The following is an 18,955-nucleotide window of genomic DNA, read 5'->3' on the forward strand; positions in this document are numbered from 1 at the left end:
AAAATAAGATTTTATTTTTTAAAAATGACTATTTAAGACATGATTCTTTTCTTCAAGGAATTAATTTCTGCTTTCCAATCAAAAGGGTAATATTGAAGAAACTGGCAAAACATTAGATCGAAATCAGAGACCCAACTAGAAAATTAGATATTTAATTAATATATACAGAAATGCATGAACTGTAAAATCTCCAGAATGGAAGAGTATTCAGATAAGATTTCACTGGAAGATGAGAAATAATATTTAAATTGATAAAGAAGCTACAATCTTTAGTATGCTGAAGCATGCACACATTCTAGGAGGAAATCGTTTTCCTTCTACAGTCTGCTTGGTATAATTGTCTTAGAATTTTTTGTTTAGCTTATATATTTCTATAAACATTTATAAAAATAACCATATAAAAATCAACCTCTATCAGACTTTAACATTAATGTGTTAAGTAAGTTTTAGTCAAAAATACATATATGTTAAACTATCAGAGCAGAGAAGCAAATCTTTGCAGTCCTAAGGTGCTGAATCATTTGCAGTATGAATAAGAGAAGGACACCAGAGAATTAGTATTAGAAGAAAGGACTCCAGGACCTGAGGAATTAAAGAAAAAAGCTCTTCCTAAAATGTGCAGAGGTTTTTGGCAAGTCAGCTTAATAAATGCAGATTTTAAGTAGAATTTGATGGCGTATCTGGAGTAAAGCTTATGGTGTTTTATGACATGTTTGGCACCACATGTGTCAACAGCTTTCTGTTCAAGTATTTGATGATGATTATGTGATACAGGTCACCAACTATCTGTTGTGGTTTCCCATTCAGTGTTTTCTCCCCATCCTCCTCATTCACCACTGTTTTTCCACATGCTCTTTATTCACATTTCAGTTGTTTCCTTCTTGTATTATCATCAGTTATATCTTTTATTCTGTTTTTACATCTACACTTCCCCTCTATTGTTTTTTTTACTCGCTTTTTGGTTTTGTTTTTTTTTTTTTTTTTTTTTTTGTGTGTCGGGTTTCATGGAAGCAACACTGCTGTTTTCAGATCTTTTCATGTCACAATGTTCAGGCGCTTATAAAAAATGCTTTTCTTTGAGATTTCAAGCATTGGATGGTTGGTCTAGGCCTCTGAGTGATGTGGATTGGTAGACTGAGGTGGGGAGGAGAAGATGGTTGTTGTCAAGACACCCGTTTCACACTAGAAGAGTTCTTCACAGAAATCTGGAAAAATTGCATTATTTGAGAAGCCTCAGCTACTCCAAGAACATATGTGTATGTGAGAATTTCTGTGCTAGGAAATCCTAGTGTTCATCACGATCTCTGTGTTGAAATTTACTGAAGTACTAAATCCCCTAAAATATGATATGCTTCCTCCATTCCTTGATACACAGGCTATTACTGATTGAAGCAGTTTGATTTAAGTTGAGGAAAGAATTAACGATTCTTTTGCCCTAAAAACCTGCACTTCTCTTTCCACCCATACTTCCCCCCTACCTGGGAAAAATAAATACTTTAAACATTGTTGGTAGTTCCAATATAATAGTGAGCTTCGCGGTGCTGACATGTCTGACAGCATTGAAAGGCACAGAGAACATGTAATCTGACACATCAAAAGATGTACAGTGAGGCTGAAATTTACTAGATATGGTGAATTTGCTGGTCATAACATTTATATGTGTATCTGTTAATGTAGCCACAATGTTCCAGTTCAAGGTTTGTGCAAAGCAGAGTTTAATTTCACAGGCACAATGGCAAGTTGTCCAAGATTTCCGAATGACAAGCAACCTTAGCTGGGCTGCAGAGTGGATGCAAGTCAGAAGAAGAGCTGGAAAAAATGAACAGTGATAGGTGACCTATAAAAGCAGTTTGTCTTTTCCAGCAGCCGACAAGCTGGTAGGTACATATCTGCAGAAACTCTTTGTGAATAGTTATAAAAGGCTGTATTTGAGCATGCTCAGCACCAAACTCTGCAAGAGGAGCTGAATACTGACACAAGAATTTCCCAATATGAATTAAAAAAAAATTTTTTTTATACTTGGGATTTTTGTGGGTGAGTCCATCTGAAAACCAGAAAAATTTTAAATGAGTATTTTTTCATTTCTCTCCTCTCTACCTCCAGTTCATTACTAACAGGAGAAGTTTGATTCAGGCAGCAGCCTAGATAATAAAGGTGAAGGCTAGACTGAGATTGCAAGCGCTTAAATTGTAGGAGGACCCTGTCCTTTTGTCTTAGAAAATCTATGGCAAATTGGTATGTTTGCCTTAAGAGGCTAGTTGATGTGTTTGTAAACCAGTTAAATAGCAAAGCAGTGAGGTTGGTGGTTAGAGCAGGGGACTTTGTGTCAGCTGCTCAAACTTGAAAGGTCACCATAGGTAGCACTGACCACACGATCGTGTTCATCAGCTTTCCCCTGCGTATGGAGGGGGAGAGCAACTTGTCGCTAGCTTTGTCCATGATACTGAACTCCTGTGACTGGAGGTCCAAGAGGATGGATGTGTGCCAGCACAAAAGTTGATGCTCTCAGTTTGAGATCTGTGAAAACAGCACGAGCTGAAGCCAAATTGTCACATGCTCAGCTGGGACAGTTGCTCTGCATTTTGACAGGAGTTTGTTAGTGAGCAAAAGCCAATTCACAATAATTACAAAGGAGCAGACAGGTGAGGTAAAGATGCATTTGCTCATTTGCCTCATGGTCAGGCAGTAAGAACAACTCAAAGAAACAAGAAAAACTGCTACCTTCCATGGACAGATGATCAAATGCAGTTTTCCAAGCTGTACATTCCTCCAGTCTGGCACCACAGGAGCAGGACATCCCTGTTTGATCCACAGGCACCTGGTGTCAGCCAGCTGTCTAGCTTATCGACTCTGTTGCTTTGTCACCACCGTTTTGTGCCCCACATCTGTGTTTCTCACAGCTGGGAATAGAGGATAGTGTCTGAACCCTGTGGTGAACAACTTACTAGTTAACTAGTTCCTGGTGGGGGAAACAAGAAAGAGGGTAGATCCAGGTCTGAACACAAACTGGTTGTCTGTCAAGCTCATCATGTCCCGCTCTTCCTTCCTGTCCCCCACTCCCTCTCTGACCCCCTCAGAATAAAGTGGAAATGCAATGCAACTCTAACATTTCCCATTTATTTATTTTCCTGTATAAGGACAGTGTGTAGCCTATCATCCTCATTCCCGCAAAAAAGTCCTTCATAAATTTAATGCACTGATTTCAGTGAGTTCCTCAGCAGAAAGGACTTGGCACACTACAAGCAACACCCAGGTACCAGATGCAATGCAAGCTCAGCTGCCAGCCAGGTATTCCTTCATTCCTGGAGGGGACACTATTACAAAGTCAAGATAACAGTTTTAAGCAATTAAGATATGCTCTATGCATTAACGGAGAGAAATCTGTGGGCTCCTGCAAGCTTGCTGGCACTTCTTGGAGAGCTGCTGAATAGGCTGCTTTTTCAAGGTAAAGAAAGCACCTGAGAGTATATGCCAGTGTAAAATGCCATTTGCTTCAGCTGAGATAAAGCGACAACATCGCTTAAAAATACTGCCTTCTCATTCTGGCACAGGAGCTCGGCAGGGCTGTGTGCCTTGTGAGATGGCTATGTCAGTTCCTTTGCTGTGCGTGGAAATGCCCGTGAGTGTCTGTGCAGGGTGCTGTGGAACAGTGCCTTCCACGGCAGGGCTGTGGGGGCCGAGAGTGGAGGAGGCTAAAGAAGAGAGGCTGCCCAGAAATGTCTCAGGTTCTTGCTGCTGGTGTGCCCTGGGGTAAAGCTGAAAAGCAGCCTTGACTGCAGACAGCTCAGTATCGTGGTGAAAAGGTGCAATTTTTTAAAATTTAGACCCATTCTCCAAATGTACTGGTTGCTGTGCCAAAGCAATTCTTATTTCAATATCTCTTCTAGTACTTCAACACTTTATACTCTAGCACACTGTGTTGACTGGCTTTTTAACTGACAACAACAATTTATTGAAAAAGAATGACCTTACCAGAGAAAAAAGCAGATCTAGGCAATTGAGAAAATAATTGAGTAGCATCATTTACTGAATGCAAGGGTCCTAGCTTGCCTTTAGCTGAATGGATGCTGGTGATAATTTGAAGAAGAGTGACAACTATCTTGAAGATATTTGAAAAAACCACTAGCTTTTATATGTGATTCTCGTCATAACAAAAATATTTGAGGAAAATCACTACTAGTATTTTTGGACACCAGTTTTGCAAAACAAAACAGGAACAACAACAATCAAAAAAGTTTACCACAGATGAGGTATAATTACAATGCATGAAATCCGTCCTTCATTGATTCATGAAAATGGTTTATTTGATAGGAGTGCTGCAAGCAGGAGGAATGCAGTGACTGCATTTTATTATTGAATGCATAGGCTAGGACAGTATTACAGCAAGCTAATAATATTGCAACCAGAAAAAAATGGGAAATTATGGATAGGCTACCCTCTTAAAAAGGAGGAAAAAATGTCTGTCAGGAATTTCCTTTTTAGAAATGCACCCAAGGGCTGAAATGTAATGATCAAACAACAAACGATTTATAAAAAATGATCCAGAAAGGAAAGCAGTTCAGCCACCTAAGTAATGAAAACTTGGCTATAGGCCACATGGCACAGAGCAGCACTGAGCAGAGGTACTTGAGCTGGCTCAGATATTGGAAGCAAGGTTAGCAGAGCCTCCCAGCTCTGCTAATGATGCTAACGACATCCTTATTGAGGCATCCTACCCAGTGCCATTAGCTCTGCTGAAGTGCAGATTTTCAGGTTTCCTTCAAGATGGGAGTTAGTCCCCAGAGAGGCACAGAACAATAGTAATGTGGTAACCATGATGGGAAGGTGACACCAAGTAGGCACCCAGCTGTGTGCATACAGCTTGGCCACAGCTGCTGAGCTGCTTCCTCACCCTTCCTTTCTGCTGTACCCTCCCCACCAACCCTTGTGGTTGAAGTTTCCATTGCTGATACCCCCTGACCACCTCTTCCCACAGAAGGGATGGCCCTGCAGCCAGTACACCTTTCAGCATGGTCATTAGGGCAGAGGGAGCTCCTACAGCTTTCACCAGCTCACTTTCTGACCCTAGTACTTTCAATCTCCAAAACATGATCAGTTTTGAAAGATTTGATTGCCATCATGAACTTCATTGCTTTAAAAGACTGTCTGCTTCAACCAGATGAATATTCAAGTGGAGATGATGCTAAATTTTCTCGTAGGAAAAAAACCCTACAAAACTTTTCAACTTTTCCACACTGTCACTTGATATTTCCTACGGGTGGAATAAATGTTTTTCAAATACAGTGATCTAATGTGGAATAAGTTCCTCTTCTAAATTATCTCATGATTAAAACTAAGAACCTTACTTGATACTTATGAAAAGCAGTTCCTTTTACACAATACAGTTGTTATTATCTGAACCACTAACAAAAATATAGGGTGCATTAGAATCAAGTCCTCAAAATGGTCTTTACAGATCATTGCCAAACTTAAATTGTATTGTAGCTGTTGACTGCTATATGTAAACATTTCCTACTTCTCTTGTTCAGTGTGTGCAAGCGTGAATTCCTCTTTAAATTAACCCATTAAAGCCTCAGTAGAAACTTTTACTATGAAAACAGCATAAGAAAACCTATATTTAAATGTAACCTATCAGTTATTTTAGCAATTATTTTATTTCAGCAAGTTAATGAGCATTAAAAGCACCTCTGAGAAATCAAGCATCCATGTTAGGGGTGGAACAGCTGACGGACAGAGAATAAAATAATCTACCTACATCTAACCTCTGAAAGTAATTTGAGGAATAAACCTGAGACTTTCAACTGCCATTTTTTTCCTAGACTACTTAAATGAGATGTTGGGGGATATTAACTTAAACTAAACAGATCTTACCATGAATTCTAGGGCATTAGAGATGACTGCATGAGGATTATAGTTTTAAATCCTCTAATAGATGTCTGGAGTTTGCACAGCTTGTCTTTTAAACTTTTAAATTAAATTGGATAATCTGAAGATTATCCAAACCCATATTCAACTGTCCACCTTCATATATTCTTTCATTGTATCACTTTCTAGAACTTTCCAGAACAAACCCAGATTTTAAAAAATGCTTTGCAATTCTTTAATTACATGCCAGACATCTAAGACTTTATTATTTGAAACAAGAGGCAAACACCAATGCACACAGTTCCTTTCCTCTCATGCCTTATTCTAACACATCAGGAAAGAACTCCTAGCTTAAGAGTCTCAGAGGACCTCAGTGGTTGCAGCAGGACTTGAGAGTAGTGAAGAGCATCTTCTTGAGTGCTATGACAAAGACATTGTTGGCATTATTAACTTCCTTAAAATTCTATAAACATGTACTGTCCAAAAGCCAGAACTGTTCTTTAGGATGTATGTTAACGTGTCTGCTGCAGAAGTCACTCAAAATAAAACCAGTTTGCATGACTCAGGGTAATTCAGATTATTTCTAAGCCTGACAGATCACAGATCCGACTAGGTTAAGTTTTATTAGTGTCCTGTTTGTCCATATTTAAAGCATGAGAGCAGCATTAACATTAATTAGTAACATTAGAGATACTTGAGAAACTTTTGGCAAAATACAGTATCCCAGCCTATTATCTGGTCATTTTTATTCCACACAGATGAATCACAGATGGGCCTCTGGGCTACACAGAATTGGGGAGAACGAAAGAAACATCACTGTGAACTAGTAGAAAAAATGTTCTTGGCTCAGAACAAAGTTATTCTACTGGGAAAACTGTATTTCTTTAGTGAAAAAAAAAAAAAGAAAAAGCATCTTAATAAATGCTCTGACTACTATTACTGCAACATGTAGTATATAAGAATTAGTACAGAGACTGAAATATATTTACATAGCAGCACCTGTATATTACCTTTAGTATTAACTATTAGCTACAGAAGTGTCATGGTGTGTTTGGGGTTAATTCATGGTGTTTTGGTATGCGTTAATTCATAATTGCGAAAACAAGGCCCACATCTCAAGAAGGACATAGTTTGGCAAGTTTTAAGTTAGTTTGCACTTGACATTTTCTAGTAGCCATTTATGCTCTCCCAAGAAGCTTCTTCAAAGGATTTAATGGGAAAAATGAAAAAGAGAAAATTAGGCAATAAACTTCATCTTAAAAGAATTCATTACGGTCTTCTGAGAATGTGTTGCCAGTTCTTTATCCTGCACTGCTGCTCCAAGATTTGTTATGGCTTATAAAGCTTTTGGACATTTTTCTCCTTTATTTCATTGGGGAATAGAAAAGGAAAGTGCTCAACTGTTACAGTAGTCTTACTAAATGGTAAAAAATAAGTAATATTTGGATTTGCCTAAGAGAAAGTAAAATGGTTTGAGAAGCTGTATTTGAAGTTCATGTCCATCTATTTCTCCTGTAACTTTTGCAGTCACCAGGCTTCTGTACTTCTAGACTCAGATCAGTTTTAGCCTCTGATACACTGCTGCACTTTCCCACATGCTCCATATACTCTTTTCATATATAGGAGATGAGTTATCAGAGAGTTCATAAGCCTTTGCATGTCCTTTATAATCTCTGACTCTCATCCTGTGATGCTAGGAAGTCAACTTTGGCTACTATCTTATTAAATGCATCTTTTTGTCTATGTTTAAATTAGAGGGAAACCCAAGATGTTACCTTTGAAAAATGGAAAAAGAGTCTCTAATTCCTGGTCTAATTAATGCAGAAGTAGTAGACCATTCCCATCTTCATTTGTCACGTTATTAACTGTCTTGCAAAGAATGCCATGAGAATGTAAAAGCAAGAAACAAACTAGAGGTTGCCATTAGCCAAAGGATGCTGGCAATTATGTTAATTTTATGTTAAGTGAGTATTTAGTGAGTGAAGAAGTACATATGTTCGAGCTGCTAAACCAAAATCAACTCAAATTTGGCTGAGAGAGATAAGACAGCTTGATGAATTACACTAGTAGTGTTCTTCCCTGAAGATGTCTTACAGTATGAGTATTTCTGTGGTGTCTCATCCTCTATATCTCAAGAAATCATTTTCAAATTATTCTAAAAGAAAAAGGTGGTTTTTTGGGGGAGAGGGGATTCTAGCTTGAGTATTTTAATCAATTCAATTTTTCTGACACTCAATGACAAATATGTTTCTCTCACTGGACATTTTTGAACTGTATATATTATGGTGAAACCTTTACACAGTTTGGATTCTGCAACTGGTAAGAAGGATCAGGAGACAATTTTGTTCAACAAGCATTTTTATGTAACAATGAGGCAGCTGACAATCTCTCCAAAATAAAGCAGGGAGGACTGGTAAAATTCTGAACACTCTCTGCAGAAAGCATAAAATAGGCAGGGGTAACAAAAACAGTGACAGTATATGTTATCTTGCTATCAGACTGAATAAAATAGAATATTACCTTTTGGTGGGAGGTTGACTGTAACCTTACTCAACTGCTTCATTTGCAAGTGGAGTACAACCCTGATATTTCAGTAGCTGAGAATCACTGAGATAGATAGATTTGTAAGTTCATGTAGTCATAAAGGAGAGATTTCTGGAAAGTGGTGTACATTTATGGGAGAGGAAACAGGCTTCTCTAAAAAGAAGGTTATAAAGATGTGAGCTTATTCCTGTTGTATTTAAATGAGGTGTTTATGAACTAGCCACTGTACTGCAGATTAAATAGAGTTTTATTATGGCATCTAAATCTAAGTATCAGTAGCTGTCATGGTCAATGGCATAACACTGCTACTAATATGTCAGATTTAATATCAGAATAAACAACCAAATTGCAACACAAGGAGCCATTAGTGATATCGACTGTGCTGTAGAAAACCTCTGAATCTAATTCAGAAAGCTATTTAAAAACAATGCTATCCCAAGTACTGTACTGTACTATCCTATCCTATCCCTAGTACTATATGATACTATACTCTTGAAACTGCTAAAATTGTTGTAAAACGTTATTCAAATAAGACAACATATTTTAATACAAAAAAAAAAAAAAAAAGACATGACAGAACCATTTCAAATAACATCAAATAACACACCAGCAAAGACAGTTTCCACGATGTTACCAGGAGCATCTTTCACCACACATGACTTTTCAGAAAAATTTACATCATTCCTGTGTCTTGGTGAAAAATTTTAGCTGTTATAGTAGATGTCCCCATTGAAGACTTGTGAGGGTCCAGACTGTTTCCGTATTTCCCTCCAAAACCCATTCTTTTATTTCTGATCCAGAAAACAATCCAAATTATTAAATAAACCCAATTTGTTTCATTTCCTTAGATATATAAAGGCCTACTTGTTAGACTAGACCTCCTATATTTTACTGGCTAGTAAACAACTCCTTCCTTCAACAAGGGGCAAGATCCTGCCTTCCCCCCTTTGGTGACTGACTGCCATGTTTCAGAGTGAAACTGTGTCAGTACGAAACTTATCTGAAATATGTTTCACCATATATGAAATGGCACATGAAAACCTTAGGTGGTGCAAAGATCTAGGTGTATGTTTGTAGCTTGTTACTGGTGACTGTCTAAGACGCAGCAAGCAGCAATGATGGGTTTGGGGTGACTGATTCCGAGCATCCTCCTCCGAAGAACACCTTAATACCATGCAAATAACCAGGGACAACCAGTCCATGTTGAGTGGTATCGCAGCCATATTGCTATGGCAAGTTTTATGCGAGGTCACTGATGCTACTACAACACCTGTTTTATCTACAGCACAGATGTAGCTGAAGCTATTGGAAATGACATGAGCAATCTTTTGAATAAGTTCCTTCTCTGTAGCAACTAAGAGTGTTTTAACTGTTCCCTGAAATATGCAGATGAAGAATACATTACTGTACCTATCAGAAAGGGCTTATTTCAAGAGTGTATACATATATAGCTTTAAAATTTGCTGGGCAGAAACACTAAAAATAAGACATCAGTCAGGTTTTTGTTCTGTAATTTAAATAATGAGAGCATTTCCTTTAAAAGAAATGCAAAGTAACCTATGGGCAAAGGTCTGGCTTAACAGCAAAATGTTAAATTATCTTCCCATAATTTATTTCCTTCCCCTTTTTTTTTGTGATAGAAGGAGTTAAGCAAATTATTCACCATTAATAATTTAGCCTATGAATTTATAGTTCTATAAAAGCACCTACAAAAAGATTATCTTATCTTCACATTTATTCATTCCTTAATATTGTTTGAGGAACACGCTTACTTTATTATACTATGTCTTGATTATACTTACGCAGAACAGGTGACTTTTTCTTGTGCAAAGAACAGCAGCGCAATATAGAATTTACATTCTATATAAGGTCTACTTAAGGCTGTGGATTAAAACACAGTTTAGTAGTGCAAAGATTTTACGTTGAGCCTTTGAACTGAGATAAATTTCATCCTACAAAGCTGTACAGCTTAAAACCTATCTGCATGGACAGGTCCAGACTTCTCTGAGAGAATAAAAGCCATCCAGACCTAAGGCAGCTCTGAGCCCCAACATGCAAAGGTGCACTAGTGCAGCCCTTTGCTAGGGGCAATGGTCCTACTCTCCTTTCGGGGTTTATTATATCAGGTGCAGTAGCACATACCATGAATTTCCTATCTATGTCACACCCCAGAAGCTCTCACATCCCTTGCCCTTCCCAAGCTTCTCCAGCAGTCTGAGCAAACTCTCTCCAGGCTCTAGGAAACCTCTGGCGCTTCTAGCCTAAGTGGCCATTGCAGATCAGAAAAAGGACACGGGCAACTTCAAAGTGGTACTGATGGGAGTGAAAACTAGGACAGCTGTTGAGGGAGAGGGTTGACTTGATCCCAGTGATCTTCCAAAACAAGGGACACAAGTCACTTCTCTTGTCTGTCTGACAATCTCTCTGAATCGGACCACAAACTTGGAGGCACAATCTCTTGAAGAGATTGTCATTCATCTGACCAAAGATGAGAGTTTTAATTGCAATATTTTTGTCAGGCTATGAGTTGTTTTGTTCTGATTTTTTTTTCCCCACTCCTTCACTTTCCTAAGTGAAACAAGTGTCAGATAAAACTGAGGGTTTTTTCAATTGTCAAATGAGTGAATTTTGAATTAGATATAATTTCTTTATCTGTCCTTACAAGGAATGGCATGTAGATAATCTGCGCCCTCAATCAAAATAATCTGGCCAGAATGGATATTTCTACAGCTGTTTCTGATCAAAACATGGGTGCATATTCATATTATTTTTGAATGTTTCCTATCTGGAGCCATGGGCAGAGGTTGCTCATGTTAGGTAAAATAATGTAAAATTTAAAGATTTGTGCCTTGGCCTAGTAAAGACAATTTTTTGTCAATTCTGTCTTTCTATTATTTTAGGGGAGATCTATTCTGATTTTTTATTTTTCCTTCAAATATAATTGGAGGAAAATTATAACATGCTCTCACTTTCCAGTTCAGGTATGCCTTTGGCTTTCAATTTTCAGATTGTGTAACACTTTGTTTTATGATTTACAAGCCTTGAAGATGCTCTCAGCTCTCTGATTTTTCTGTCTATGCCATTATAATTTTATAGGGCCAGCAACAGGTTTTATTGATGCCCTTTGTGATCTTGTCATGTTCAGTTCCTCTTTTTGATCCTTTAAAGCAGCTACATTTGAAATAAATTACTACTAGATATTACACAGAACAGGTGAAATAGTTCCTCTCCTCCTGTGGTAGGGAAAAATTGTCTAACTAAGACATGCCACCTTAATAAAATACAGAAGTTAGGAAAAGGTCACTCTAATTACTGAAGTTTAAGTTTTCATTTTATTCCATTACTTTTAAATAGTGTTATCACACGGTTTTGAATGTCAGATAAGACTTGTGCAAATACTCTGTTCAAAATGGCACTAACTAAATTAAATGTCTTTACGATCTCCTCTTTTTTTTTTTTTTTTTTTTTTTTTTTTCCCCAGAGCCAATAGATCAATACTTTGGAAAGAACTGTAAAGCAATGGGATTATTTTCTCTGCAAGATTCTGTAGAGCGATTTATATGAAACAATTTTCTGAGATATCTTAAAGCATAAAGGAAAAGAACTTTATAATTTAGGAACTAGGAGACTCTTGCATTCTGTTACAGGCTGGTACGCGTGCTAAAAGAGCATAAGGGAAAAAAAAAAAAAGGTAGTTGACCTTCTGGAGCTGTTGAATGCCCACAGATTTGAAGACTAGTAATCAGTGAAGTTTTTTTACAGAGAATAGTGCAATTAGCAAATGAAAGGGCAGCCACCAGCTACAAAGTATGAGATAGGGGCTGAGAGATGAAGAATGACCTGAAGGGCGGGAGTGAAAAGTTAGTGGGAGGAGATGACTCCAGCAAATTTTTGGAAGAGCAGAGCCGGCTATACTCATGACTACTGAGATTACCATAGCATCTAATTTAGTCCAGCTTGTCTGAGGTCTACCTTCTTTGTCTCTGGAGCTGCCAGCTCACCAATGCTGCAGCAGCTGAATCCTACAATATTCTGAAAAATGGGAAGAAGATACAGCATGGATGCTGAGAGGCAAATGGTATCAATGGATATTCTTGGCTTCTCTTCATTTCAGTCCTCAAATGAAAGATAAAATTCACCTGGGCTACCCTCATTTCTGCCTCAGAAGTTGTTGGGGTGGAACTGGCAATTCAAAGTGTTTATGGTGTCCCTTCAGACGGGAGGCCTACAGATGGGAAATGTTCCTTTCTGAATAGGGCTTGTAGGTAGAATTTCTCAGAGAAACCAGATAGGTCAAAACCTCAGAGGTCTGAAAGAAAAAAATATTAACTTTTATGTTGGCTCTTGTTTTAACTAGAAGAGCTATGGAACATTTCCACCATTACCAGAAACGCTTCAAAGAGTAAGATATGGACAGATAGACAGATCTGAGGTCAGAGAGAGGCAATGTTAAATCCAAGAGGAGTTTCAACCAGGCTGATGCTATTATACAGGAGAAGGAGGAGAAGGAAAATTGTCCAGATGTTATATTTTTGTATGATAATTCATGTGTGACTCGTGCAGGGGAAAGCACATCTTTAATATTCAACTGCTACTGTAGCAGGAGGGCTCCTAATTTGACAATATCCATAGGCATTCTCCCTGAGATTACAGTACTGAATGTTAATGCTGGTGCTTAGAAATGGAGTAGCAGGCAGTTACTTTGAAGTAAATTAGTGGATGAATTTTCTGCATGCTAGCTATATTCTTCTCATTATCAGTCAAAGTAGGCTAAGCTACCCTGCACTCAGATTATCTGTCTACACTGCAAAATGAAGGAGAGCCACAGAGCAAACTCAAGCTGTGGAGCTCCGACTGCCACACTGCTAATACATATAATGAGGTGCTAACCTCATGATCATGAGAAGTAGTAGATACATGTCAAAGATGTGTAGTAGAAGAATACTTTTAGATTATTCATAATCTATTTACAGCTCTGCATTATCTTCTAGGATCCAAATTTAAGAGCTTAGCAAAGTACCTTACAGTATCAGAGACCTAATTCTAAACTGGTATTTGAATCGACAATTTCTTTGATTAACATTAACTTCCTATCAGATTACATCAATGTCAAGCAGCATACCCAAACTGAGTGCCAATGATGACAATGCCTATGTCCTTCACAGAATTTTTTTATCAAGCCTGTCAAAACCCCCTTTTCAATGACGGTAAAAGTTCTCAAAGAGATGAGATGTTCATCCTGTGGCATGAAACAAACCCTCTAAGTGATAAACCTCTGCAGTTGTATGGAAACATGGACATTGAAGCTAGTTTTGAAAGTGTAAGATGTTTTTGGTAGGATGAATTATATTGTAGGTAATTTCTCTTATTCAGCTAGAAGTGCTGAAACATCAAACGGCCAGGCTTGTTCTATGGAAAAGAAAGTATCTTATTTAGTAGTAAAAAATGTTACCTCTTGGAAAAATTGCCATTGTCCCTGCTGGTAGTTCAAAGGATTTTGAACTTTTGCCTCCTATTATTCAGCATCTATTTGTGGAGAGATGCCATGCAAGAAAAAAGCAGTTCCCATTTCTATACCTGACCTAAGCCATGTAAGCAATGTCATTTATCTCCTACTTTTTGTGAAGTTTTTCTACATTCTCTCCTTTGCACACTTGAAACTAATTACTTGGCTAGATGTAAGCTGGTCTTACCTCCCACCAGTCCAAGGCAGTGAATGTCACAATGAATCCAGAAAAATGTCTCCTGACCAGTTTTTATTTTCACCACACACCCCAGTGAAGAAACAGAGGAACTCCAGCCAGGGAACAATAAAAAGATCCTTTCACTCACACCAGGGAAATAACACAGCTAGAGATGGAAATTCTACCTCTTCTTCTCGAGGAAACCGTCTTTTGAAAAAAGACTCCAGGCCCCTGGGGTTGATTTCCAGGACGTCTCTAGTTGTAGAGTGATGGCAGCTACTTTTCTAAGAAGGAAGGCAGATCTGAAAGGTATTTCCCTTTTTGCTGCTCTTATTGGAAGTACCTGAAGAACACGAGGGTGAGGCAGAGAAATAAATGGAGCCTACAGAGATTAGCTGCAGGGACAATGGTCAGTTCTGAAATTGGTAATAGGTGTTATAGATTACCTGTATTATGTTGATTGTTTCCAAGTGGATACTTAAGTATTTTTGAAATGATATCATTTGATTTGGAGTGGTTGGTGGAGATGGAAAACAGACAAGGAGCACATATCCTTTACTTCCCTGCCACTTTCTCATGAACAACTCTTGTCTGATCTCAGTGTTTCTGTGCTCAAATATCCTATTCAGAAACTCTCAAATTATTTCTGTTTACCAGAATTATGCTTTTATAAAATCATGTTTAATTATGTGTAGCTAATTCTTTATAGATACATTTTAAAACCCAAAGAAATACTCCACTTTCAGTAATAAAGTACAGACTATGACATCGGTTCCCTATACAGCAAGTTGACATAACAGAAATGGGTGTAGGTCTTCAGAAAGGATGTGAAGACAAACCTAAGCATTGCATCCAAAACAACTACACTTAGTGGGAAGATCAAACCTCTGCTCTATTCTGCCTCAGTAATGAGTCTCAAGTTGCAGCCTAAATGAGAATGTAGATTCAGATCTGAACTGTGACGTATAACACTTCCTGTCACGTTGTCTACTTTTTGTTTTTTCTCTTCATAGCTGGTCATCTAGATAGCCAGCTTTTCCCTCTTACCTCACCCGCGTCAGCCACCAAAGCCTAAGTATGTTTAAATAACAGATTAAAGAACTTCCTTGAAACATTAGCAATTCCCTTCTATCTTTTTTTATAAAATCCTTCATTTCTCTAGTGCTATTATTTTTATTACTACACACTCATGTAAAACAGGATTTTCATTCATTGTCTCCTTCAGCTTTATTTCACACCTCAAATCATACTCCATTTTACCTGGGTGAGAGTTATATACTGAATGCCTTTACCTCCGGTTTCCCAGAAGGTTAAAAATATTTTATATCATTGTTTTTCAAGCCAGTGAACAACTGCGTTTTCTGGAAATTATTTCAGGAGAGCAGAAAACACCTCAACTTAAAGTAGAAGAAATGCTCCCTGATTACAACTGCGATTCAATAATTTCTTTTTTTTTCTGATATGACCCTCCTGCTTTACAGAAAATATTGTGAACAGTTAGGAGGCACAGAGCTGTTTTGTCACCATTTTATTAATCAGCCATATTGTTGTAACACCTAGAGCAGAGATTGGTGTTGCATTGTGGTAGGTGTTGTACAAGTGATAATTTCTGACTGGCAGCAGATGAGCTACCACAGCAAGCACAGCTGTGGCAGAAGCGGCTGCTCCTATGCAAATAACACTAATAAAAATGGAAATAAGACAGGTGGAAGGTCAGTTTCTTAGTAAGATTGTTCCAGAGTGCTCTTCAAAAACCTATCTATCTTTACAAATAGGGCCTTGCATTCATTTTTGACGACAAATAAGGATTGCATAGTCTGGGAACAACAAAAATGAATGTAACTGATGACAGACTAGCAGTGAAATAGGAGGCTACTCCCATATTGCCCATTTAGAGAATGTAATTGCGGGTCGGTACAAATTGTAAATTGATATACGTATCCAGATCTTCCGTTGGAGCTAATCCCTCTGGGCCACTGAAATATGCCTAGCCAGTAAGATGTGACAATTAGAAGCTTTAAAGATACTGGATTCTGTGTCTACTTTGCCCTTCAAACTGCTGCACTCATGTAACCATGTTAACTGCTCTTCCCTCATTCAACATTACTCTGAGATTCGCACAGTAAAGCTGATCAATAGACGTGGTCAGTTGCACAACAGTTTTACATCAGGAAATCTGTGTCTCTGCAGAGAAGTTCAATTTTTCTTTGGCAGAAAGAACAGGTGGGTTTTTTCCTCTTTAGTTCCAATTTGCTCTTTTGCTTAATAAAATATTCTATTTTGCAAAGACAGTAACATAAGCAGAGAAGAGGAAGCAAAAGAACCATATTCCCAACCTGCTAATATAATCCTATGATGTTAAAAAATGAAGTATTCAACCCCAGGGGTGTACAATGTATAACAAAAGCATAGAATGGATGACAAATAGCATCTTCAGAAATGGTTGTCTGAGGCTTAAAATCAAGTAGCACAGGAAACCAGAAATATAACCTACCCGCAATCACTCCTTCAGGGTTGTCATGGTTTAATCCCAGCCAGCAACTAAGCACCACGCAGCCGCTCACTCACTTCCCCCCCTCCCAGTGGGATGGGGGAGAGAATTGGAAGGGAAAGGGTAAAACTTGTGGGTTGAGATAAGAACAGTTTAACAGAACAGAAAAGAAGAAACTAATAATGATAATGATAACCATAATAAAATGACAATAATAAAAAAAAGGATTGGAATATAGAAAACATGTGATGCACAGTGCAATTGCTCACCACTTGCCAACTGACACCCAGTTAGTTCCTGAGCAGCCACTCCCCCCCCCCCTCCCCCCAGTTTATATACTAGACGTGAGGTCACACAGTATGGAATACCCCGTTGGCCAGTTCTGGTCAGCTGTCCTGGCTGTGTCCCCTCCCAATTTCTTGTGCCCCTCCAGCCTTCTTGCTAGCTGGGCATGAGAAATTGAGAAATCCTTGACTTAGTCTAAACATTACTTAGCAACAACTGAAATCATCAGTGTGTTATCAACATTCTTCTCATACTAAATCCAAAACATAACACTATACCAGCTATTAGAAAGAAAATTAACTTTATCCCAGCCGAAACCAGGACAAGGGTATCCCAAGGCCTTTCCCTGTGCCCAGTATTTAAGTTAGCAGAGGAGCTGAAGGCAGGCATCAGTGATAGATGTGATTGCTTTATGCTTCCTGATGACAATCTTCAACTGTACCATAGGTATTTATGGGACAGATATTATCAGGACTATGTTTACTCTTTCAACTTCTAGATATGATACTTGCTTTTAATCGTTCTTGTCAGGTTACCATATTTATAAAGAGTGAGGAGAATACAAATTGTAAATTCCTAGGTATTTAAAACTTCTCTTATTCCATAACAAAAATCAAATTTTATGCACTGACCTCTGCTATTTTTTTCTTTGTATAAGTCTTTATTCTGAAAAAGTCCATTGACTCCTATGATCAAGCTTTTGACATTAACAGGCAGAATACAGATATTGTTCTGTTACCAAGCTTCATTTCTCATTTGGTAGGATCCAACTGTAACAGTCAGAGGAGGCTTAAAACTCTATTTTCAACAACATACATGACTGCAAATGAGGCAAATGTGAAGTGTTGTGGGTTTAGATCCGTAGGAACAGAACTGGTTTGATAACTGATTTTATTTGGACCTCTCAGGTGGTTATCATGCCTTTCAGTCACTGCCAATATTGAAACAAGTATCGTAGACATGAAAGGTCATATCATGGACCCTTTGAGCTGCCCAGTTCTTGCAGCTCCTTTAATCTCCATGAATGCCTAAAAAAAATTTCAGAATGTGAGTATTTAATCACAGCAAAGAAACCAGCACTAGGACATGGGGTTATGTGGGAGACAGCTGGGTGGACTTTGATTTCGTAGTGCTATGAACCTGCTTAAAAATTCAGCTCAGAAAGTGCAAAGACTAAACCTCCTACTTGTGTCACGGTTTCACCTATGTGGTTACATGACTATGTTGCTAGTTCACCTGCCAGCTCAGCAATTCAAAGGAATAAGAAGTGGTTTCCTTGCAGAGTTCTGACTGCACTTGGGGTATTTTAAATGAGTGTAGTGTAAACAATATTTCTTGCTTTCTTTCATTTTGTGTTTCTTCCATTTTTTCTTTTCACACCACAGGGTACAGTGCATTGTTTTCTTCTGTGTTTTAGGAGTTTTCCTTTTCTTTCCCTTCACTCTTATTTATCTCTTATGCTGCAGTCTTTTCTCTGTTGTGTGCCTATCTCCATTTTCTCTCTCTCACACTCCTTGTTCAGCCTCCTCCAGAGCATTGCCTGAATAGAATGGCTGGGAAAGCGCCATTTTCAGCTGGATCCAAACATCAATTCAAAAAAGTTAAGCTTATTTACAGGGCTGAGCTGTGGAGGCAGTAGCAAAGGAAACAGAACGTCTCTGGCAATGAATCCATTATAGGAGATGGACACTGCAACACCCTTCAGCTGATATTTTTGCTGACAATCACCTGGCAGGAAAGAGTCAAGCCCCATTCCTTGCCTGCAGAGTTATTCCAGCTGCTGAAAGCTCTGCCTGAAGTCCTCCATCCCCTCACCTTGAATTAATGAATGAAGAAGCCAGCAGCCTGGCTGAGGCAGACAGTCAGCTCCAGTCCAACTGCCCTAATTCAGTGTGGTGAGGTAGGAATGCACCCAGTTTCCAGACATTCACCAAAATCAGACTGCATCATCTTTTGTACTATATACAGAACTGACTTGGAGAGTACCAGAAAATAGTTCATGTTTCTCTTGCTAACCAACCATTTTAAAGGCTTTTAATTTCCTATTTCACAGAAGTTCAACATGTTAAATTTTAGAAACTAAACA

At 38.3% G+C, this 18,955-nt stretch overlaps 1 protein-coding gene across 5 annotated transcripts in view; it reads right to left on the reverse strand.

Moving 5' to 3' along the window:
* CNTNAP2 (contactin associated protein 2) overlaps positions 1-18,955 on the reverse strand; it is a 1,219,341-nt gene that overhangs the window by 55,430 nt on the left and 1,144,956 nt on the right. Inside the window, exon 22 of one of the 5 annotated variants that reach the window (XM_030007833.2) lies at positions 740-1,205. The exons of 3 other annotated variants lie outside the window; for them this stretch is intronic. In XM_030007833.2, the coding sequence (XP_029863693.1) occupies positions 1,183-1,205 (23 nt within the window). In that variant the 3' untranslated portion in view covers positions 740-1,182. Of the gene's footprint in view, positions 1-739; positions 1,206-14,362; positions 14,437-18,955 lie in introns of those variants that run through there. One more of the 5 variants, XM_030007832.1, reaches the window with a different exon arrangement.

This window comes from Aquila chrysaetos, chromosome 3 (assembly GCF_900496995.4).
Source record: "Aquila chrysaetos chrysaetos chromosome 3, bAquChr1.4, whole genome shotgun sequence".
NCBI lineage: Eukaryota > Metazoa > Chordata > Aves > Accipitriformes > Accipitridae > Aquila > Aquila chrysaetos.